Here is a 24288-nt window from a genome sequence, read left to right on the forward strand (position 1 = left end):
AAAATATTGGTAGACAGCCTGATCCAAGTAGGACAGAGTTCTAGAGAAATTTACCAAAGTTTTTATTTCATTTTATGGACATATTTTTTATTTTCAGACAACAATATTGCAGATTCTTAATCAATGGCAAGGTTAAGAAATATAGGTTATGAAAATGTCAGACTTTTGTTCTTACCATAGTTGAAACAAGGCCTCAAATATCAATTTTTGAAATTGGGTAAAATTTTTATTTTTTCAAAATCTCGAATTGTTGACATGCCAAGTTATAATTAATTCTCTCTCTCTCTCTCTCTCTCTCTCTCTCTCATCATATATATATATATATATATATATATATATGATGACTTGGGATATGTAATGACCCCATTAGTTCTGTGAATGGCATAAAATCTGTACATAAAGACCTCTTTAACCTTTACCTGGAAGCCAAATGTCACTCTCAGTGTCATAAAATAACAAAACACACTAAACTAAATCACTCACTAATATTTAAATGAACCCAGCAGGGTTAATTTCTCAGCAACTCATCTCTGGGTCAGTTTGAGGTCGTCATGCGTTTATCTCTGTAAGGATCCGTGGCTAAAAGTTGGCCTCAAACCAAGTATTCCAATCTCAACAGCTAGTTTCACCAGCTGATTTCCCCACTGTCATGACTGAGTTTCCAGCAGAGAGAGGGGGGACATATGGGGCAGATCTGGTTTCTCATTGACTATTCCCGTGGTGAATCGAGCCCTGCTCCACTGAGTGATCGCTGTTCCCTGCGGCATCAATAATACAGGAGGAAGTTATTGTCCCTGTGCAGGCCACAGTATCATACAGCTAAAGCAAGTGGAGGGAGGGGGTGGTCCTTTCACTGGGCCCTCTAGGGTTTCAGGGCCTGCAGACAGTGGTCTGACTCTGGGGAGCCTCTCCTCTGCCCTCACACAGGCACCGATTGTAAGTCAGCCTGACCAAGGGATAAATGTGTCTAAACAGTGACAGCCTGCACAGTCCTGCCGGCCTGGGCTGGTCGGTAAGACTACACCCCCCAGCAAACCCAGTGTGACCAGATGAGATGACTCCCAGCTCAACAGAGAATTAGTCAGTGGGAGACATTGGACAGTTAGAGATCGGGATAGATATCCTGGGTGTGATTAACATGATCCAGATTTTCATCTTGTTGAAGTATCTCGCTGAGTGTTGTGACCTTCCTGTAGCCTCAGGATGGTCCAAAATACCAAACTGGGAAAAACAATACATTGCACAACCACATTTAAGCAGTGACCTATGAGATTTAGACATATGCTTGTTATATCCGCCTGCTGTGTTGCATTATCTGTACATTATCAGTAGAAAACAACCAACTAACGTGAAATATGAAGCCATAAATCAACCTTATCCCCAGAGACAAAAAAAAAGCAAGTGGCCCAAACAGCTAAAACAACAGAGCGACAGAGGACAGAGGTGGGAGGGGTGCAGAAGGAGAGTGAAAGGTAGAGAAAGTCAAAGCGATGGTGAAATAGAGAGTGCCACTCAGAAGGAGGTCAGCACACTGTGTGTTGACACCGCTAAGTTTAAGGAGATGCTGGCAAACGCTCAGGAGGATAGTTAAGGACATGAATGGATCGTAACCGCTGGTGAGTTCTGAAAATGTTTTCTTCTTCTACTTTCTTCCACCGTTTGGATTGATCTTTGACTTTTTCAAACTGAAACCTGTGTATTCTGCTATTCTAGTTAACACTGTGTATTTAACTGTGTACTTAACTTTCCAACTTCACATTCATAATTTTTCTTTGCACACTTTTTGCATCACATGTGGACCTTTATTTGCTGAGTATTATAGCTTGTAAAACTTAATTACATTAGTGATGGCTGTTTTAGTAGCGATGCGGGGAAAGTGGTAAGGTGATGTGGTAGCCAGTCATTAAGGTTTAATATGCCCTCAGATACTTTACTCCTTGAGTCCATTCCATCACTTAAGATGAAAAAACCCCACTGCATGCATTTAGACAGAAGTTTATGTGAAATCAACAGGAAAAACATCCCAAAGAAAAAGATGTGACACCATTGTGTCACTGTGCACGCTGGCATGAGATGAAGATGGCAGAGAAAGGGTCAGGGATGGCCACTCTTAGCTTTACAAGCATCATAGTTTGTGCAGTTTTACTTGGACAAGGAGCCCCTGAGAAGACCGGTGAGTTCTCCACCAGAACATGACACCAAATCCAATATTTGCAAGTTTATCAGTACGTGTTTGTCATAAAATGCTCTCTCTAATGGTGCTGTTTCAGGAGGTAGTAAAGAGGACCAGAGAGAAGCCATTCTGAGGGAGATCATTTCAAAATGGAGTAAAGGAAGTGGTCAGAATCCACAGAAACCTCCTCCAGAAACAAACAAGGAGCAGTCTGTACACACTTGGGTGAGGAATATCGTTGGGAGCTTAAAAACACTCGGTCTGCTTCCTACCAAGAGCCTGCCTTCACTCAACAAGCCGATTGACAAACACCGCCTCTCCGGCTTCCTCTACAACATCTCCCTGTACCTCCAAGAGATGGGTGCTGAGCTGGAGGAGCTGCCAGCAGAGCCCGACGAGGAGCAGCTGTGGGAGAAGGTGCTGCACTACTTTCTCCAGTCTGAAGGGACGCTGAACCAGTGGAATGGCCGGGTGCCGCCCAGGCCCAGTGTCAGGGTACAGGACTGGTTTCTGTCCCTGAGAGGCAGCCCTCACTGGGACTGGCTGCTGGGGCTGCTGCAGAGTCTCATCAGTCTGTCAGAGCGTCAGCCTCACAGGCCCCTCTTGAGTTTCTTATCTCAGAACTGGAGGACAGTGAGCGCTGTGCTGGAGGCTGCCCTTCAGGCTCTGGTCAGTGGGACGTATGGCCAGGCCAGCGCAGGCCTGCAGGGCTTCATCTGTGCTCTGAAGGGTCGCAGTGACTGTGCCTTCAGTGTTAGCTGGCTTCAGCAGCTGCTGCAGTTTCTAGAAACACGCAACTGGAAGCCCGTGGTCAGTTTACACCCAGCAGGAGAAGCTGCTGAACACATTAAAGGCACGGGCGCATATGGACGTCTGAAGCCCTTCAGTTTGCCTCCTGAGGCCATGAGGCAGGATGGGTTGTCTGGGAATGCATCTGTGGAAGACATGATGGCCACAGAGGATGAACCAGACTCCATGCAAAGCTTACTGCTGCAGGCGTTGTCACGTTCAGGTGGAGGAGAGCGAGGAGGCCATTTAGCTCAGAAAAATGTAGCTCTCGTGCAGAGTTTGGACGGGCTGAGGACGGGCCTTCTGCACAGAGTGGGGAGTTCTGTCTACGGTAACCTGAGGAAGAAAGTGTCCCGAGTTACCATGGCGCTGCTTGATGATGTCAGCAGCCTCGTGGAGGTGCCACATCTCAACCTTCAGGGCCGGTGCTCAGTAGGTGAGTAGGAGCAGAAGTGGGGATAAAATTATTAGAGATAAGAACTTGTAAACTTTAAACAGAAAGCTCAGTTAGTTTAAAGTAAAACAGGCATCACTGGGTGTTGTCAGAATAGTTTACGTTACATGCATTTATACACACAATACAATAATATCATCCTGAGATAATTAGAAAAGACCCGCCTTCAATTATAGATGATTTGACAGATGTTGCTGTATGTGTGACTGACATTCAGCTACTTTGCTTTCCAGAGACTGATTAATATACTTTCAAGGTAAAAAGCAAGTCATACATTGCTTCGATTTATCATTAAAAAAAAACAAACTAAACATTAACAGCCTCATAAATTTGGCCCTGACTTCACCTGAGAGATCCAAGAGAGAAAGTGACAGTGACTGACACTGCTTTAAAATCTTTATAATCATCCCAGCTAGTGAAAGCATCTGTTGTTAGCCCAGCTAATCTCTTTATCCTCTCATTGATGTCAGTAACATTATATCTTGGGCATTGTTAGCTGCACTGCGCTGTTACATCAGCCATAGTTGTGTTCTGCAGGAGCTTCCAGCTGCTTTTTCCACCACTCATTCACTCTGATTTTCAAATAACGTGTTTTTCATTGATCTGTTTGAAGGTGACCTGAGACAGCTGATCTTATGGTAAGGTATTTTAGGAAAGTGACTGCATTTTACAAGTTTGGCAGTAAACTGCTGTTAAAACTGATTTCTTGCCTTCGGTCCGTCCTTGCATATGTAGGGGGATACGCAATAATGTGATGTGGAACACTCAGGCTTTGGGCATCAGCTCCCAGGGCCTCCCAAGTTCACTCCCATTCCTTTCCTGTCCACCCAATGAAAGAGATGAGTTGAGATCACGACAAACAACAGCTCAGGCCTCTTCTAAAACAGCTTCTTCTTCAGAAACAATCTCCAAACAAAAACGCCTTCATGAACCCTCCACCACATCTCACAGCCAGCTCAGACACTCACAAGCAGAGAAGAGAGAAAGTAACAACTATCTGAAAGAGATGGAGTTCTCCACCTCCACAGAAATCCTGGAGGCAGCGTGTAATGAATCCATCCCAGGCCTGACAGGCGTCTCTAACTTCACCGTATTCCTCTACTGTAAACTGTTTGAAGGGGAGAATGGTTCAGTTAATCCAGCAATCGCTCAGATGGGGCTCGACCTGCATGCTACATGCTCCGATGCAGCTTGGTACCTGTCTGCTGCTGAGGAGGACTTCCTTTGGGTTCACGTCTGCAGTGAGTTCTTTGCTCATGAATTTAACAACACGGTGTGTGCCAACTCCTCTTTTTGGCTGCAGAGAGCACATCAGGTAGTGGATTGTTTTTGTCCATTATTTGTTTTAATAAAAATCCCTTAAATACATATTAACTCATTCCTATTTTATTATTTGCAGGCTGCACTGACAAGGGATTATAGTTTTTTTAACCAAACAAGTATAGATGACCTGTGTGTGCAGGTCTCAGGTGATGCAATAGGGAGTCCAGGGCTCAATGACAACTGTCTGGCTCAGCTGAACAGCAGGTCACTCAGTGCCCAGGCTTTCAGACACTGTTTCCTGCCCAACAACTCAGTCCTGACCTCAGCTCTGTGTGGCAGAAACTCCTCTGACTCACACCAGACTTTGCCAGAAGGCAGCTGGGCCGCAGCATACTGCTCCAAGATGCACAACTTCTCCCATGAGGACGCCCCTGTGGAGACGTGTCGGTACACGGAGTGGACCGTGCATCATTTCACCAACTCCACTGTCCTGGAGCTCTGCGGACAGACACATGGACTGAGAGAGTACATCTGTTTGAACGCCACACTCTACCATCAGCTGTTAAGATTAAAGCCTCAGCTCTCTGATGTCTGTGCTGATCTGCAGGCAGAACAGGAAGCCAGGAAGTGTTTCCTTCAGAGGTTTTTTGACATGCTCCCAGCTCCGTATGAGTTTGACACATCACAGCTGTGTGTGGACCCGGCCCCGCTGCTGGCAGACGTTGTGCACAAGCTGAGTGTGTGTGAGGTCGAGGGAGGAGAGCGTGAGGGGTTTTTAGTAGCTCTGGGATATGTGCTGCGAGTATTGGACTTCATGGTAGGCCTCTCTTCAGGGCTGGATGAAGGGGAAAAAGAGGCGAGACAAGGTCTGGGTCAGGCCATCCTCCTCTCCAGCCTCCTTGACAACACGTCCTGGTCCACGCTGCAGCCAGAGGCGTCCATGAGCGTCCTCCACACAGTGGGAGTCTTCCTGCGCAGAGAGCAGAACGCCACTCTGAAAGAGGACCTGCTGAGCTGCTTCAGTGTAAGATACGGTAGCTGACTGACACACAAACACTGTCACACACACACTCACAACGAGTGAATAACCTGTTTCTGCTGTTGCATCAGCCTGTCCTTTGGGACCTCATCCAGCGGGATGACAACTCATCTGCACTCAGGGTTCTGCTGCAGGTACTGGCCTGTGCAGCTATATTCATGTTTTACATTTCACAACACATCAGTTCGCTGAACACTAGATTTAGGTGAATAACTTTATCTCACCAGGAGTACCTCCAGATGCCCAGAGACAGCATTCGTACTCTGGTGATGTCTGCTGAAAAAGATGCAGTCAAGAGATTTCTCTCCCATATGCATCAAAGTTGGGACCAGCTTCAAGTTGAAACCAGTCAGGTGTGTAATTCAACTTCAAAGACCGCACTCAGTCGACTATAAATTGAAGATGTTTTCTCTTTTCAGTGCTGCAAATTGACAAATATTGATAAATGACCTCTTGTTGATTTTCTCATTAAAACTATCCATCACAATATAAGAAATACAAACGATTTGCCATGTGTTTCTATGATGAATATTTCTTTCAGTTTGTGGTTGTTGCTATGTGTAGTGTTGTATCTACTTTATTTGAATGCATGTCATGGCCCATGCATAGTTAAAGAGGGCCAGACTGAATACACTGATGGGTTCCCCATCCTGTTGTTTTGTTTTCTCTGTCAGGCCTCTCAAAAGGAGTTGCAGGCCATGGAAACAATGACCGCTGCTTTCATCCATAAGTTCCCCCGAGTGACCCCAGAGCTGTTTGTGGATCTTTCTCAGTTCATCCCCTTCATGTCCGTCTCCGACATCATGAGCTTTCCTGCCTCACTGATTGTTAACGACAGCGTGTGAGTTACAGATGATCTTATTTAAAGTAAAATGTGTCACTTCTCCTATACTAACCGCCTCTGTGTTGCCCTTTAGGCTGACAGCCATTCGTGACCACAGCTCAGGGATGAAGTCACAGCAGAAGAAAGCTTTTGTAAAAAGACTCCTGCAGTCGAGTGTGGTGGGGGATGTCCCAACGTGGCCACCGTACTTTCTCAGCTCCATCCTCCCACTTCTGCCTTACCTTCCAATCAGTCACTTTCAGCAACTGACATCACAGCAGGTTAGAGGGCATTTCCCTCATTTAAAGCTCTTTACATGACTGCTGTGTCCTTTCACAGATCTCAGATGTGGTGAGATGATGAATAAAGAAAGCGATTTAACCTTCAGCCTGCAAAGTTGTTTTGCAAAGAATAAGTACTGACTGGGTCCTTAGGGAGGTCAAGTTCAAATTACAATAAGAAGCAGCCATCAAGGGAAAATATGAACTTGTTTCTTCTCAAAGCATTAGTAGTTGTGTATATATTTTAAACTGAGAAAATATCTTTGTGATTTTGGAACGTTATGGTTCATTTGTATGTTGATATAATACAAATGAGAGCTTTTACACCAAGTACAATCCACACTAGTTCTTAAAAGCTTATTTACCATCCTTTAATTCTGATGTAATTTTGAAGTAAACATTATTTGTATAACACCAAATCTGGCTATCCTTAATCAGTTCGCTATGGTTGACTAGAAAAACAACACTGATGTTGTCCAAAGTATACTATCGAGATACTTTCTAAATTTATCACAACCAGACACATCTTGGGGGTTCTGATCTTGGACTGATTAGCATGTCAGTCATATTTTAGTCTTATCTTATGTAATAGAACATAAACGTGTTTTTATACGTGATTTTCTGACTTTGAGCATCATTTTAGGAAGAGCAGTTTTTAGGTTCATTGACAGAGAAAATAAGGAACTCTGTGTCTGTCTCCTTCAAAATGACTGACACAGTGGTTCTATTTCCCACTGTGTATGATATTTCAAATTAGGACCCATGGAGACATGAACTCAATAAATAGCTCTATAGCTCTATTAATAGCTCTCTCTATTAAAACTGCAAAGGTGGAATTGGATGCTTTTGACTGGAGTCCACAAGGAACCCGATGATGAATAATGATATGAAGTACAGCGAACAAAATGATTAACAAAGTCATGAAAAATTGAAACGATTGAGTAAAGCACCTGTAAAATATGAGAAGAAATACAGCTTTAGGGTCTGTAGGCAAAGCAGCTGGTAGGATGAGAGTTAAGATGAACCCTGAAAAATGGATGAGAGAGGATCTTTTCAGAAATTGCACAAGGACTCTGCAGTGACCTTCACATTTACCAAATTTTTACTCATATGAGAGATTTCTGTTCATATGAGACACTTACTGTTGTTCGTCTTGTAATTTGTCACCTTTTATAGAGTATGTAGTGATTTTTGTTTTGGCTTGTTGCACCATTTAATTGATTGTCTCCTTTAGCTTGCTCCTCTGGTGGAGTTGCTAGGCAACGGCAGTCTGGATGGTGTAAGGGGGCGCCATGTGCTTCGGACCCTCTTCAGTAAAAAGAAGAATCTAACCGGGGATAACATAATGAGGTGGGACTTGGTTATCTGACTTTCTAATTATAGAGAAGTCACTTTACAACACTCTGCAAACATTTCTGACATTAACCAAAGAGCTTTGTGTGGGTTACATCCATCTTGTCTACTGAACGGATTTTCTTACTTACAAAACATTTGCACAACAGATTTTTTTTTATACTAAAGCTAAATATTATTTAACAAATGAAGTTGGGCTGCAGAACTTTATTGTATATATTCAAGGAGGCGGAGGGTTAGAATGAGCCTGCAGCAGAATCTTCAGGCTGGTTATATTAATGACTCGGGGTCAAAGGTTTGTTCAGATATTGACGGATGTTGTTCTACCAGATATGTAAAGCACATCAAATCTCTGCTTGTGCTGCAGATGTTATCTTTGTCTTTGTGTTGTGGTTTATTATTTCTGCTGTTATCTTAATTGTTAGCAGTCGTTAATTTGCTACATTTTTGATTCAAATCTTGTGCAAAATGAAACGCATTTTTCATCAGAAAGGTGAAGAATAATGTCTTTTGCAGATTAGGAGTCCTTGCATGCTACCTGGATCCATCAGATTTGGGTTCGTATCTGGAGGACTCGGCCGTGTCCTCTGATCTGTGGCTGCAGCTGTCTCAGTGCATGTCCAAGGGGTTCGTCAGTGCCACTGGCAGGGTGAGAGGCTCCGAGGAAAAGCTTTAAATCGCTGAAATCCTGAATTCTTTCTTTTTTTTTTTTTTCGCCAAATGTCCAACTAACTCTGACTGTGCTTTGTGGACAGTTGTCCTCCTGGTTGATTCCTGCAGTTCAGAGCCTGAATGTCAGCAGCATGAATTCTCCAGAGCTGTCTGCTCTCAGCGGGTTAATGCCACAGTTAGGAGCTTCCTTCCTCATGTCTCTCCCTTCACAACAACTCCTGGAAGTCCTGTCACAACCAGGATTACGCAGATATTCCCCGGCACAGGTCAGCAGGGAAGGAATTTTCTCATGTGGCTTCTTACTGTTTTTCTTCTTCTGATTTCTCCCTTTCAAGTGCAAATGTATAAAAAATGTTTTTTTTCCCATGAAAGCTTCAAAGCTGTCACATCAATCATTAGTTGTTCCTCTACAAATGCTGCACGGAGCTGTGCTGGATCACCCCTTTTCACTAAAAAAGAAAAGCAAACCTTGACTGAAAGTAGTGCAGGCCTTTTTGTCATAAGTGTCTACAGTTTATTGGCAAATTTCTAAAGAGAAAAAAGAAGATAAACAGTGATGAATTATGCGACCCACGTGAACAGTCTTAAAATGTGAACTTTTCTGTACTTTGTATGCAAACTTACTCATTTATATCCTCCTCCTCAGGCATTTCAAATGTTATCCAAGATTTCAAAAGACACCAACGTAAGTAGACAAATTAAAAATATTTGTGTTGAATTCCAGCCAGCTGCCCTCTGACCGCTGTGTTTCTCTCCTCTGCCAGCTCACCCTGGAAAAACTGTGCCGACTGAAGCCGTTACACTTTGGTCTCTCCCCTGCTGTGCTCAGAGACCTCCAGTGGCCTGAGATCAGTGAAGCTGCCCACTGTCGGTGCTGGAGAATGCTGCTAACTGAGCTTAAGCCTGGCCATAGAGCCATGCTATACAATGCAGTGCAGGAGGTGATGGCGCTTTGTTTCTGCCTCACATCACTTCTCACTTTGCTAATCTTATTTCCTAAATTTTGCTGTGCTCGAAGACACATCGGAGGTGAAGAGGATTTAACAGCTGATAAGATTCAGCAGCACCGTCTTTTAGATTGTGTCTAAACACACTGGGAAATATCTCATTAAGAACAAACAAACAAACAAACAAAAATCCAAAAAGGAGTAACATTAAACTAATCTGGTGATGTAGAATCCCCAGAAGGTGTTCATTTGATCCATGTGTGAAGCCTGCTTTGTGTTTCTTAATGGGACTTTAAAGGCTTCTCGGTTTAAATTTACAATGTTTTTTTTCTGGTTGTGTGTCAACAGGCTCTTCACAGAGAAATGAAGAACATCACTCAGCAGGTAAACTGTCTTTTACCATTTGTCCCTCTGAGGAAGCTGATACAGGTGATGAATGGAGAAACCGTTTTGAGAGGCATCAGCATGTACAGAGACATAAACTGGTCACCGCAGCAGGTACACATTTTACTTGAATCTGCCAGTGTGTGCTGCCTAGAAGTGCATTGACATAACAACAATGGACTGCCAGTTCTTGCACTAAAGAAGAAAATGTTACCAGCTTCGGTTTTCGCTCCCATTAATCTGCGACTCATTGGATATGCTTCAGATGAGCTTTTCAGGATATTAATACTCCATTCACATCAGCTGCCATCAAGCTAATTACTTTGGATGTAGTACAATGGTGTGGAGGAGTGTAGCATAAATTAATAATGGCTACCTTAAAGGGATTTTGTCACAGCCAAGAGTGCATTAGGCTGCTTTCACCACCTGTTCTCAGTCTAACAAGACCTGTGTCAAATCAATAAAGATCGTCCTTTTCACTTGGTAACTTCACTGAATATGTGCTGTCCTGTGACATTCACTATCATACCATAAACACTGTAAAGATTTTAGTTTTCATCAAAAATTAGTCAATCAATTAGTCAAAAAAATTGCTAAAAGCAGAAACGTCATATCAGTCTGCCTGTTAAATTCTGCAACATTCTCTGTACAAGACTCTAGTTTTTGCACGCTGTGAAAATCTAAGAAGCCAAATATGACAAATATCAAAATATGAAAAAAGTCTCACAGCTAGTTATAAAAAAATGTCTTGCTCGACTAAAGTGTTCCACTTGACATCCAAAACATGACTTTTAATCAAAAATCTTTTGGGCTTTAAAGGCTCCACAGGCCTGAAAGGTGGCATTTTTGCCTTCACAAAGTAAAGCAGCAGATTAGGGAATTCTTAAGATTAAGATTCTAAGAGTGAGCATGCTTTTCTTAAAAGTAATGAATCAGGCGAATGAGAACATCCGTAGAACCATCTGTCTGTTTGTGCATGATAAATGCTTATGTGGGGTGTTATAGATCCTACCATTTGCTGCACAAAAAGCCCTGTTAGTTTGATGAAAAATGAAAATGCTAAAAATCATTTTATGCCAAAATGAAAACCAACTCACAGAGACTTAATGTGTATAAGAATGTGAAGTAATTTACATTAATTCATTAATGGAGGGTCCGATATATTTAGTCTCCTATAGCCAGACCTGTATCCTCACTGCTAGCACTGGAGAGTCGAATAAAAATCTATGGTCAATATATAATAATAATGTGAATTTAGCAACTTCATCTAATAACTTAATGCCAGTCAGTCACATTTGGTGTAATTCACATCATGCCACTGATAGTCTCGATTATAGCACATAATGGTCTGACTGCACCTCACTATCATTCTGCTGTAGAGGGAAAAAATGCTCTGGTTTAATAGTAATTCTTTAAACCAGACACAGGCGTACTGGATCGAGCTAAACAAAGGATGTGGCCACAGTGTTCCTGCAAAATAATGACAGGGGAATTGTGTTGGTGGAACATTTGCCTCCAAGGACATGAGCGCTGTCATTAAAATATCCAATAATTCACTGAAAAAGAATAGCAGTGCTGCCTCCCTGCATGATCCAAATCCTGTGAAAAACTTCCCATTTTCAGTGTTGTTTGCTGCTGCATGAAGGTTGTTGTTGCTGTTTTCTGTTGTGAAGGGGATTTTGAAAATGGAAATATGCGGATAGCAACAGGAGAGGAGAAACCCTTGTGAAATGTGCAGCCGATGGCTGGCTTATGCACCAGCAGAGTCAGACTATATCACTGTTTTAGCCAAGCATGTTTTTAAATTTAACACCGAGAACATTTAAAATTGATTTGCAGTAAAAGGGAACATGCAAATTCTTTCATGATTGGTCCTTTATAATAACTGCAAACTGGTTTAACTTTTGTGCTTAAAATGTTTTTTCAGTTTAGAGTAAATCACAGTCAGAATACTGTCTGACATTTACTGTTTTCTCTATAGGCTCAGCTGCTGTTCAGCAAGATCCAGGGATTTCAAAATATTACCAGCAAGTCAGTGAAGTAGGTTTGACTATAAAAATGTTCTGTTTTTAATTAGCAGACTGAAGTAAAACCTCAAAACACAGCGATACAGTTGCAGTCATGAGGTCATATACTTTCTCGATAAATATTGCAAATAACCTCTCGTTAACTTGTAGATCTTTGGGTCAGATTGCTGGTGGAATGAGCTGTGACTTTTTGAGGCTTTGGATCAATGAGACAGATTTTGCAGAACTGCTTCAGTTTGTCAGTGAGCTGCCTGGAGGTACAAGACCTGCTCTGGTGAGAAACAAACTTCGACAGCGCTCAAGCTCTTCATCACAGCCTCCGAAATGGAGACACGAAAACGAACGTCTCCATAAAAACTAAACATATAGTTTTAATACTTACAAGTTCAGACATATTTTGTGTGTTTTGTCAGCGAAAATGTATTGTGGAGGAACTGAGGAAGCAGCCTGACCTCGACCTCAACACCTTGAGTTCTGGATTTGCTGCAGCACTACCGTAAATATCGCCCTATTAAACATCTGTTTTACTCTTTGCTGTACATAAATGTTTCACAATTTATGCAAAGATTAATACATTTTCACCTCTCCTCTGTTCTTTTTCAGAGTGACAATGTTAGAGAACCTCTCTAATGCATCCATCAGAGCCATTCTGGACCACATTCAAACGCACTTTGCTGATTTCCTCAAACTGCCGCATTATAAACAGACAAATTTAGCTGAGAAGGCTGTAACTGAGCTGGTAAAACACCATCATCAGCTATACAAACATTCCATTAATTTAATATTCTACAAGATGAACAGGATTTGACACACTGCAATATGTTTCAGGTAGAAAAGTGCGTTAAAAAGCAGCTTCTAATTTATAAACATCATTAAGTTGAAATAGAAATCCTACATTAACCTTGGTGTTATTAAAATGATAAATGACCACCATGAGATTTCAGAGCAAACTCTAACTCAGAGATTTTATTTCTGGTTAACTTAAATCATGGCTTGCATCGGTCATGGTGAGTCGTGTGTTTGATTTGTTTTAACACATTAATGGGGCAGAAAGAATAAAATACATTTGTTGGTTCATCCAAGCAGCTACAGAGGGAGAAACAGATGGAGAGAGGGATTCACAACAAAACCCGCCTCATCCTTTCAACAGTTTTTCCAACAAGTGAGGTCATATCAGTGTGAAATCCTGGTAATCCAGGCCCACTCTCTCTATGCGGTGCTCCACAGGGCTCTTCTTCGGCTGAGGGGGTGATTGATGGCACCACTCTGGACATCCTGGGGCCTTTGCTGCCTTTCTTGGACCGGGACAGTTTGGCTCTAGTGGACAGAAGAGCTCTGACTCTGCGGCTGGAGGAGATAAGAAGTTTCTGTGTCCCTAAAGAGGCTCTGAGGGATATTAGTGCTCTGCTCACTCAGAGAGACCTGCTCGGGTAAAGCAACACATCTGTAGGAGACCCTGGTTTTGACAGTTGGGTCAATAATACGTCATAGGGAGATTTATTCAATTGGCTCCATGCATTCAAGACACACTGAAGCACTGAAAAAGTGATATATTCTGGAAAAAAACACACTGTTAATAACAAATGTGTGACATGCATGCATTTGTCTTATTTAAGTCAGTAAAACAGAAACAGAAATCTGCAGGTCATGATAGCCAGCATGCACCAGTTTAAAATATGACAAAATATTAGCTTCAGAGTGTCCAGTAATTTTGAAAATATGACATATATTCACTTAACAATTACAACAGCAAAAAACAACCACAGACAAAATTATTCACAACATTAGTTACTTTGTCCTGTGGTGTTTCAGTCTGTAATTACTTAATTTCTGATAACAAATGCTGAAAGCTGATAATGGCTTTTACATTCTAGGAAATGTTTCAGAGTGACTGTTGTTGACTCTGTTCTGAGTCAGTGGCCCAATCCCAATTTAGAAACGGACAGACTTTTGTTTTTAGAGACATTTTTTGGCCTTTTTGTTGGCTTTATTTGATAAGTCAATGTAGAGAGGCAGACAGGAAAGTAGGGAGAAGAATGGGGGAAGACAAGCAGCAAAGGGTTTGACCAGTTCAGCTACCTGGGAGCCCGAAACTGACTTTGAGACTTTGAGGTGCTTTCCTGCTAGGAGATTATTGCCCCACTGTCAAATGGAGGAGAGGCTGAAGACTTTTCTATGCTTTTATGCCTTTCTGTGAGTCTGCATATCTGCATATATTCTTGGAGGGGTTTTGTACTTAGCTTGTAATGAAATTGGTCATATATAAATGTGGTTAAATGTACACAAACCAAGCATAGATGGTGCAAGGAAGAAATCCACCAGGAAGTCTGTCTGTTAGTGACAGCATGTGGCCGCTTGCTGGTTTATTTGCAAAGCATTTGCAGATATTCATGACATCCTGGACTATAAAAATTGTGATGTGTTGTTTCCAAGCAATGTGTGCTGTCAGGAGAGTGTGTCCTATTCCTGCTTTTTATTTCAAGCCCTCACGAACCCACACTCAAGATCTACAGCTGTGACTTCAGTGAACTCTGTAAGGGTTTAGTGTTAAAGCTTCAGAGTGGATGTTGGGATTGGATACTATACTAGTAGCAGTTTCAGCTAATGTTGGCATTTGGAAGACATGAATGGCTCAGTTTTTATGGCAAGTTTTGGTGCAGGTGATCATCGAAGTAACTGAGAATTATCCTCTGAGGATCATGAATGACTGCATGTAAATTAATGACAATTCAAATGATAGTCGATTTCAGATGGATATCACCATAGCAACGCTTAAAAGTCACTCACAAGTGAATGCATGCTGACCTATGAAATGTACAGTTATTGAAAACAAAATGATTTCTATCTGAGTTTGTGTAAATTAGAATAGTTACAGTAATACATAAGAATATAAGAATAATTGGTTTTTTTTTGTGCCAGAGATCCATCGAAATGGCAAACTGGGAATGTTGAACATTTGGGTAGGCTGGTGTTTGCTCTTTCAACAAAGCAGATTAACTCCATTCCACTGGTAAGTAGCCAAAATCATCAGCCCATGCCAGTGATTAATTCAATTTTTACTTTCACCGGTTTTCCAAGACATGTCCTGAGCACGATGAATTTATAATATGTGTTTTCACTGCACAGACGGTGTTGAACAAGGACATAGTGGAGCAGGTCCTGGTGGGTCAAAAGCGGTGGGAGGACAGCGTGGTTGGTAGAGTCTGTGTTAGTCAGTGTGTGGACCAGCATCGCCTCAGACAGCAGACTCAGAGTCTCATTCGAGGGATTGTCAAAGCACGAAGCAGGAGAGCAAAAGGTGCAGTTTATATTTCCTAAAACTTAGTCTGTAAGTTTATACTGTCTAATGCATTTGACATGAAAAATAGCTCTGCTGTTTTATAGTCATGGTGCACCACTACACAGTAAATATAGAGCCTATAAAAAGTATTACTTTTTATTGGTTTTCCACGTCAAATCTTGTCTTATATAATTTTGCTTTTTTGACATGAATTTACAAAGCAAAGACTCATTTTGAAGTGAAAACAGAGTTCTACAAAGTAATGTCAGCTAGTTAAAAATATTTAAAGGTAGCATAAGTAATTGCATAAGAATTCACCCTCTTTACGTCACTATTTAATAGTTGCATTTTTGGCCACACCTACAGCCCTGAGTCTTTATGGATAGGTCTCAATCAGCCTTGCGCATGTGCATTTTTATCTCACTCTTGTTTTCAAAACTATCAGGTTGAAAAGGCAGAGCGAGTGAACAGCCCTTTACAAGTGCAGCCACAGATTCTCAATTGGATTGAGGTCTGGACTTTGACTCAGTCACTCCAGAGCAAAAACCACTTCTGTTTAGCTTTGGCTTTAGGCTTCCGGTAATTGTCTCGCTGGAAAACAACTCTTCTACCAAGTTCCAGTTCTCTTTCAGACTGCATTGGATTGCCATCCAGGAGTTTCTTGTACTTTGCTGCATTGGTGTTATCCTGTACCTTTACACACTTTCTAGGACTTGCTGCTGAGAAGCATCGCAATATTATGATGCTGCCACCACCATGCTTCACACTTGAGATGGTGTGTTTGTGATGATGTGCAGGGTTTGGTGTCCACCAAATGTAGCGTCTAGTCTGGTGGGCTCAATTTGGTTTCATCAGACCAAATAACTTTCTTGCAACTGACTGAGTCTCCTTCGTGCCTTCTGGTGAGCCGTATTCAACATTGAACGTAATTTTTTTTCAACAGTGGCTTTCTCTTTGTCATTTTCCCATAAAGCTTTAACTGGTGAACTCGGACAACAGTTGTATGCATAGTCTCACTCATCTCTGAAGCTGCTGAAGCTTCTAACTCCTTCAGAGGAGTCATACTGTAGGTGTCTTGGTGGTTTCCCTCACTAGTTATTTTCTTGCATTGTCACTCAGTTTTTGAGTAGACCTGCTCTAGGCAGAGTTATGCATTCACCATGTTGCTTCATCCTAATGATAGATTTTCACTGTACCTCTGGGGATATGAAGTGATTTGGAAATTTTCTTGTATCTGTCCCCTGACTTTTGCTTTTTATCACAGAGTTACTTGGTGTTCTTTTGCTTTCATGGTATAGTTATAGACATCAGATACAGGTGTCTTTGAACTAAAATCCAGTGAGACACATTTACTGTGATCAAATGTTCTCCATTTCATTAATTGTATGACCTCTAGCACCAACTGCCTGCTCCTATTTTAAATTAGGTAAGCTTCAAATGGGATGAATACTTCTACTATTAAGTTTAATACATTTAATATCTTCAATTACTTGGCATTACTTTGCAAAACATCTGTTTTTACTTTAACATGACAGAGAAGGATTTTATTTGTAAGTTCTTCCCAAAATGCCAAATTGAACTGACCGTGAATCAGTGATGAAAAGCAATGAAAGGAGAAAGCTTCTAACAGGGCTGAATACTTTTTATAGGCGCTGTAATGCCTCCAATGACCAGCAAAAATTCTTTGTGGAAGTTTCTGTTGGCATCATTTCACAGAATCCATTCATCTTTTTTTTTGAGCAGTGCCAGTTCCAAGCTGTGCAGACATTAGAGGGACGTTTCCTTCAGCTTGGACACCCACTCAGCTCAACCGTATGTCACAGGAGGAGCTGAAAATGTGTGTTGAAGTTTTTGGTGGGGATTCTTCACTGAGCTCCGAACAGCGCCGGTCGCTATGGGTGAAACTCAAGCAGGTCAGTCGAAACTCCTCCTACAAAAGATCACACAACATTTACAATGCCTCAGCTCATGATTTTTTTATTTTCACCCTCAAGGCATCTGCACACATTGTTCTTCTCCACACTAGTAGAAACACATCATGCTCTCTCCGATGGATTATGCAGGCACCATTTGGGTCAGTCAGGAACAATATGTATCACCCCTTGTCTCACTTGTTGTGCAGCTGGTCTGTCTCTCCTCCCCGCTAAGATCTTGTTCCCGTCAGGTGTAAATAAACCTTCAAACACAATTCTCAGTAGAAATCCATAATCTCTTAAGATAATCTAAATTTGACAAGTAGTGTCTGACAATTTCTCTTTTTTTAAAATTAGCTGCAGGGTGAAAGTGTTAAGATAAAGTAAGAGGAACAATAAACACACAGCCATGTTTGGGCTGAAGTTTTTTAACTGTTCAAGCCCCAGGCATTTCTTTTTGTGAGACGTCCACCTGAAAAAATATCGTCATTTTTAGTCAGTAACAGCTGCAACACTGTGAGGCCAAAATGAGCAGCCTTGGGCTCTCTGCAGAAGAGACACTTGGGAGAATTTTGAAATGCAATAAGTCATCTTATTCTAATCACCAAACCAGAGAGAGATTAGGAAAACTTCAGCAAAAATTTGACGTTTTTTTACTTCTGCCACATCGTAGCTGTAAATTGGAGAGTGAACAGCCTTATGAAAATGAGTCAGCGACACCATTATTGAACCTGTTCTAAAAATCCTCAACTGCAAAATCTGATATAACAGAAGGAAAGCACAAAAAAGCTGCATCCATTTCAGTCATACTACTACCAGGTGGCCTCTTAAGTAAATGTGCCGCACTTGGCAAACTTTGAAAAATGGTGCCAGTTGTGTTTTTATAGCAGACATGGCCTGATCCCAGCGCAGGCATCTCCAGGGTGGAAAAGTTAATATTTGCATAATCTGTGTTTGAACCATGCCGTGTTCTTTGATTCAATCCAGTCCTTCAGCCCGGTGAGGGAGCTGAGAGCTGATCAGGTGTTGATGCTGGGCTCAGTGGTGACTGAGATGGGAGAGAGAGAGCTGCAGGACGCCAACCTCACCGATCCAGGTGTGTTGGCTCATCTGGGCACGCTGACAGACTGGACCCCGAAAAAGGTGAAGTGTGATTTCTTATTTTGAGTCAAATTAATTCTTCAAATACATGACAGAGTCACAATATGAATACTTTAATATGTCTATCAATATGTTTCAAATGTTCCTGTTTGACTTTCCAGATGAGAGCAGTGATTTTAAGCGTGATGCGGAAACGCAAACTGAAAGTGGAGCAGTTAACGGTTGTTGATCTGGCGTATTTTGGCCATCTGATCTGTGGTCTGTATCCCTCTGAGATCAAAAGATTAAGCTCCTACAACCTGAGGTCAGTCAAGTCATTGATTCATGATTACCAACACTCAGACAGTGCTATAACACTTAATTCTTGCTATGACATATAATTTTTCAAAGCAAGAGAAAGAAGAAAATCCTAGAGCTCAAAATAATTTCTGCCAGCATTGCAAACAGATTGAAGAATAATCCAATATATCCCAGGAAGCAATGACACAACCAGGTATATGCCAAGTACAATCACAGGACATTAACTAAGAGGAAGATGAACAAAGTTGGACATGTACATATAAGTTGGAATAGCAATTAAAGTTCTTCCTGCACCATTGCAGAATTACTTGCTGGTGGTTTCAGAAAGAAATGAACTGACGTCAAGTAAACCTGCTTACAGCTGCCAACCAGCAGTAGGCTGGAGCACATTTCTTAGCAAAACATTTTGCATATCCTCAAAGGAGGATAAAGCCCTGAATCGTTTTTCTCCAACTGCAGTATGGCCGTCCTGTTCCTGCGGGACACGTCCCTGCCATGCACAGAACAGCAGATGGAGGCGTTGACAAGCTGTTTGTCCAGACCGGAGGCCTTTGGTCCAGTTAGTGCTTGGGGACCAGAAGTTTTCACTGAAATTGGGACATTGGCAGGTACAGTAGAGCACAATATCCGGGTGGGTGTAAACTTTTTTGTGATCAACTTTTTAAATTGTTTTTTCAAAGACTGAGGATGGAGGGAGAATGAGTTGACGCTTCCTGGATGGATAGGTACAATTAAAAGCATCCCTCAGGGTATAGCTTTGAAAGCAAGACTTTTTGTAAACTCTTCCTGTGATTTGAAATGGGAAACATTAATTATCTGACTACAGCATTTTGTCTTTCCCTTTCCAGCGGGCCTGCCCGACTTGGTGCTGTCAGCTCTGCTACAAGAACAAGTGGAGGGAATCACCCCTGAAGCTGTTGCTTTGATACAACCCAAGAAGATGGCAGTGAGTTTAGCCATCATTTTATTATTCCTTATTCAGACTAGTCTGCACTTCTACTGTTTTGCTTAGCTTCACAAGAAATAGACACCTCGTGGCACCAAGTCGAACATTTTGGCTCAAATTGTTTAGTTTGGAGTCACTTTATTTAGCAATTGTAGTCTTTTAAGCTGAAATATAAAGGTATCAAGAGCCTTTTTTATGTTCTGATATGGCACATCTGGAAAAGCACAGATATACATGATCACCTAGAGCAAAATTGTATGTAATTGCTTCAGTTTCAGGGTCCTGGTGTTATCTGCACCTTACTGTCACAAATGGACAGTTACTATTACAGCTGAAAATGTCTTCCGTGAAAAAGGCAACAACATCCTGATTTAATCATAAAATGAGATTTGTTAAAAGCTAAATGATGTGCCTTATTTACCAGGAGCCTTCTTTATGATATTCAGTACGAAAAAATGCACAGAGTAAAATACTTTCAAGCAATATTACACAAAATATAAGACAGCTTTTTAAAATTACTGCATACTTTGGAAACGACGGGGGAATGTAAAGCCAAGGGAAACACAGTTGCCATATTACGCCTGCATTCCTGGCAATAAAACAGACAGTTTTTGTGTTGGGTATGTGCCTGACAGGTGGTGTTTAGTGCAGTTCAGTTGTCGTGGTTGAGTGCGGAGCAGGTGTGGGCCGTCACTGACGAGCAGTGGGCAGAGCTGGACACCGAACAGAGACATGCTGTTGGACTGGCTCGCTATGAAGGAGACGTCCTGCTGGAGCTGAGAGGTGTGTCTGTAGAAAAAAGCATAAACTTCCTGTTGGTTAACCTCTTGAGTGTGTTCATTATGTATCATGATCCTTGTTTCTATGTGGCAGTGACTATAATTGTGGTGTGTTCATGCTGTGTTCCTCTGATTCCACAGGTAGAAACTCAGCTCCAGCAGCCCTGAACACAGGCAGCCTCACTTTATGTTCACTGGCTCTGTGCCTCTCGTTATGGCAACTAATTTAAAATGCTGGAACAGCATTTAATTGTCCCTTTGACCTCCCTTGGTATCAGATTTGTACTTCAAATAAATATTTTAAACTGTACTGTTCGTCTCTGTGTTGGACTTTTAATGTACATCACATTTGATTGTACTTTGCTGTGCATGTTTCACTTTTATGTGAATTACCAGCTTGGCAGAATGTAAATCAATGTATGTGGCTTTACTATGTGCATTATTCTTCTGTTAAAACAATCCCAGGAAGCAGCGAGGCAATGATTCATGTTTGATTGTTTGACAGAGGAAACGGGTTTGTTTACAGGTTGTACGATCAAGCAAACAAACTGGAGATGATATTTTCTTACATTAATACACCATATGCAGAAACACTGAAGTCTGTAATATGGAAAAATTCAGTTGGCATGAAGAATATATGATAGACCTCTGAAATCACCCATTTATTTATAACTAATGTAGCCTCAGTAATCTGCTTATCATGGCAACCTGGGACCTCCACAGGAATCTTACTCAGTTTAGTAGGATTTAATTAGCAAATCTTATTTCAGAAATGCTGAAGATTTGATGCAGTAATCATTTAACTTATTATTTGGTGACATAAAATATAAATTAGTTCATGTTAAAATGATCTTCAGAATGATTTATTATGTGGTTGCTGTCTGAGAACTGACTAGCTGATCCTAAAGCTCCTACTTGCAGGTATTTTTCACGTCATTACTGAACGGATTTTCTTCAGTAGTCAGGTCAGTTAGCAGATATCGATCAGTCTCAGTTAGCTGTTGGCACATCCTTTAGAGCTGTAATGATTTTGACTCTAAGAAGCAAGATGACAAACAATCTGTTACCAGGACTGTTTAGTTGTTGTAGTAGTAATAACTACAGTTTAGCAGAGAAACAAGGTTTATGAAGTTCAAATCCATTCCAACGATACCAAAAACAATTCAGTGTTTGATTAATGAAACAGAGTATAAATCTGGTCTCATTACAGGACACCAGCAGGTTCTGATCTACATGTTCAGGTTCGTAAATGGAGCATGAAGGCCACCTGAGGTCCTACAGACTGTTATTGATGCCCTTTGTAAATCTCACGAAGATGGAGAATGCTGCTGGTTCACCAACCAGGCATAGAAAGAAACTGCCCCGAGAGCCTCAAGTTCACTGCCTGTCAACAGCTTTGTAATTTAAGGAGTTTTATGTAATCTATGACATGGATTTTGGCTGGCTGTGGAGTACATTTCTGGTTCTGTCTTACAAAGGGGAGTTGTGTTTTCATTATATTGGGTATTGTATAGTGTTATTAGATACAGATGAGTGACAAAAGAAAAACCAACATAAGGTGTCTTAGTTAAATGTTGGCCCAGTACGTTCCACCATAAAGGCTTAAATGCACTTAAACATTGATTCTCCAAGTCTCTGTAACTGTACTGGAGCAACCAAACACTATTCTTCCAAAGGCCATATCAAATGATCTACATCATTTTTATTTTCATAAAACTATTCAGTGACCTCTTGTGCTCTATGGATAGGGATATTGTCATCCCCGAAGAGGCCACTCTGATCAGCATAAAAATACTTCATAATAGGATAAAGGAGATCACTCACAGCAACTTTATTGATCTGTAGTGACGCTTCCGTCTATGCCATGCCAACAAAATGCCCCCTACAGCATAGCTCAATGCCCTCAATGTAGGGTTGTACGGTTTAAGAGTTTATGTTTTTCCTTTAATTTCTCACCCATCTCACTTCAATTTATTATGCTTTCTTGGCATAAATATTTGATTAACAATATTGCCAAAGCAACATAAATGATGTAATCCTGCATCCCCTGAAAAATAAATTAAGAAAAACAGCATTTTATTTAATGAAACACAAAAATCGAGTTCATCTCTGTCTCACCTTATCTGTCATGCAGAGACCACGGATTCTTTCACCTGTCGATAGCCTTGATTTTTGTGTTGTCCTTTCACAATGGCTGGACTGTGGTCACCAACTGTTTGTTTGATCAAGATCTGTCTCTGCTTTGTATCTCTGACAGTAAGTAGACATTCTGCCAATTTATATCTATGAGTCAGGGCAGATAGCAACAAAGTTTATTCTGAGTTTTAGTTTGACTCCTCCAGTATTCCAGATAGACATCTTTTGTTCGTGTAATAATTAGGCTGAAGAGGACAGTGGTAGCCAAAGGTTGATTAGAGTTCAGTGTTATCTGATCAGTAAGTCTCAGGACCAGCTGATAGAAGAAACTTTTAGGTGATTTCAACTCTTGTTTTTGTAATGACTGACTCAGTGTATCTTAGCGGCTCAATTTAAGATGTGCATGTTATTTTTGTTTTGTTTTTAATATAGGCAATCAATGTTTAACAGCCGAATTCTATCTTGTGTGCACTGGTTCATGGGTAGGTGTTTTTCTTTGGGTATCATAATCAGAAATAGGCTACTTGATTAATCACAGATGGGTAATTGCTTGCATTACAGCTGCTCCCTTCAAAGCCTGAAAAATTTAAGCAGTAGAGAAAACAACGTATAAACATACATAGAAGACCATGTCCTAAAAACATAAACATAAGTAGAAAAATACCATCATAAAAGCCAAAAATGTACTGTACAAGGAAATAAAAATAGAAATATATGAAATATACAGTGTAAAAAAATTATATTTATATTTGCTGTTGCGCAGAGAAGCAGTTATTGCACATTTATTATGGATGTGCAGAATGGTGCATGCAGGGATGGGATGTTTGACCCATCTAATGTAGTTTTAGTGACTGAGGGAACCCAAACTTCACCATTATTAGTACATTAGGGTGATTGGTTGGATTACATTGCATGATATTATATCTTACAGCAAATTCTCCCTGTACTAACTACCGAACAGTAGGCTGTTGGTTAATCTAAGCAAACAATGTCAAATTAGTCTGCAATATGCTTACTAGACACGGAGTACCATGTATGGAGAACACTTAGTGCCCAGTTGCTGGATGTATATTTTGGCCTGACCCCCTCATAGAGGTTAAGGTTAACAAAACCGGTCATTTACTGCGTCTATACTCTCAACAACAACTTTCTCCATCAGACTGACGTGTATTGGCATGTGGTTAGCTCTCTGGACGATCTATTCAGTGTCTTTCGCCATAATAAATTCGCCGTGTGGGGATCAATACGTTGTTTGGCAGCTGCCGGCCACAGCCTCGGTGTCGCTTTAGAAGCTGCTCCGCCGCCTGTGGCCGGCAGGTGGGGGTGCAGCCGTGCCGCTGCTCGGTAAGTAGGTGTTGCTCTAACGTCTCGACTTTATCCACGGCCGTGACGCATTTCCTGGGGCTTGTACGGACCACTCAGCGGTTCACCGGAGGGGTATCATGACTATTTATAACCAGCAATTCTCTCTTATCAATTTTTCAGTCGTTTCGCGGGGCCGTCGTCGTTTGTAACGCCGCGGTGTGAGACAACAAGCAGCCAGGTCGAGCAGGATGTAAAAGGAAGCTGGTAAGTTGAGCCGTTGTTAAGTTTCCCGTCTCTTCTGGCTCGTATTTTTTTCTTTACTT

The 24288-nt window shown here is 41.4% G+C and overlaps 2 protein-coding genes across 2 annotated transcripts in view; both read left to right on the forward strand.

Annotated features, from left to right (window-relative positions):
• The first annotated feature begins 373 nt into the window (after window positions 1-373).
• Window positions 374-20834, forward strand: LOC110959163 (stereocilin). Its single transcript, XM_022205932.2, has 30 exons — window positions 374-1616; window positions 2014-2173; window positions 2271-3398; window positions 4030-4054; window positions 4152-4731; window positions 4816-5703; window positions 5790-5852; window positions 5946-6071; window positions 6393-6559; window positions 6636-6822; window positions 8057-8172; window positions 8692-8824; window positions 8931-9113; window positions 9494-9532; window positions 9612-9788; window positions 10143-10292; window positions 12160-12218; window positions 12356-12479; window positions 12619-12701; window positions 12809-12944; window positions 13433-13635; window positions 15125-15215; window positions 15332-15503; window positions 17229-17398; window positions 18386-18541; window positions 18661-18803; window positions 19259-19407; window positions 19648-19745; window positions 20381-20528; window positions 20666-20834. The coding sequence occupies exons 2-30, from the start codon at window positions 2074-2076 to the stop codon at window positions 20752-20754; spliced, it is 5883 nt and encodes a 1960-aa protein (XP_022061624.2). The 5' UTR covers window positions 374-1616; window positions 2014-2073; the 3' UTR covers window positions 20755-20834.
• Window positions 20835-24037: 3203 nt separating this feature from the next.
• The window catches only part of furina (furin (paired basic amino acid cleaving enzyme) a), an 81960-nt gene continuing 81709 nt past the window's right edge, over window positions 24038-24288 (forward strand). The window contains exon 1 of the mRNA XM_022205933.2: window positions 24038-24229. The gene's annotated coding sequence lies outside the window, so the exon portion shown is untranslated. The remainder of the gene's footprint in view (window positions 24230-24288) is intronic.

The sequence above is a fragment of the Acanthochromis polyacanthus genome, chromosome 2 (genome assembly GCF_021347895.1).
Source record: "Acanthochromis polyacanthus isolate Apoly-LR-REF ecotype Palm Island chromosome 2, KAUST_Apoly_ChrSc, whole genome shotgun sequence".
NCBI lineage: Eukaryota > Metazoa > Chordata > Actinopteri > Pomacentridae > Acanthochromis > Acanthochromis polyacanthus.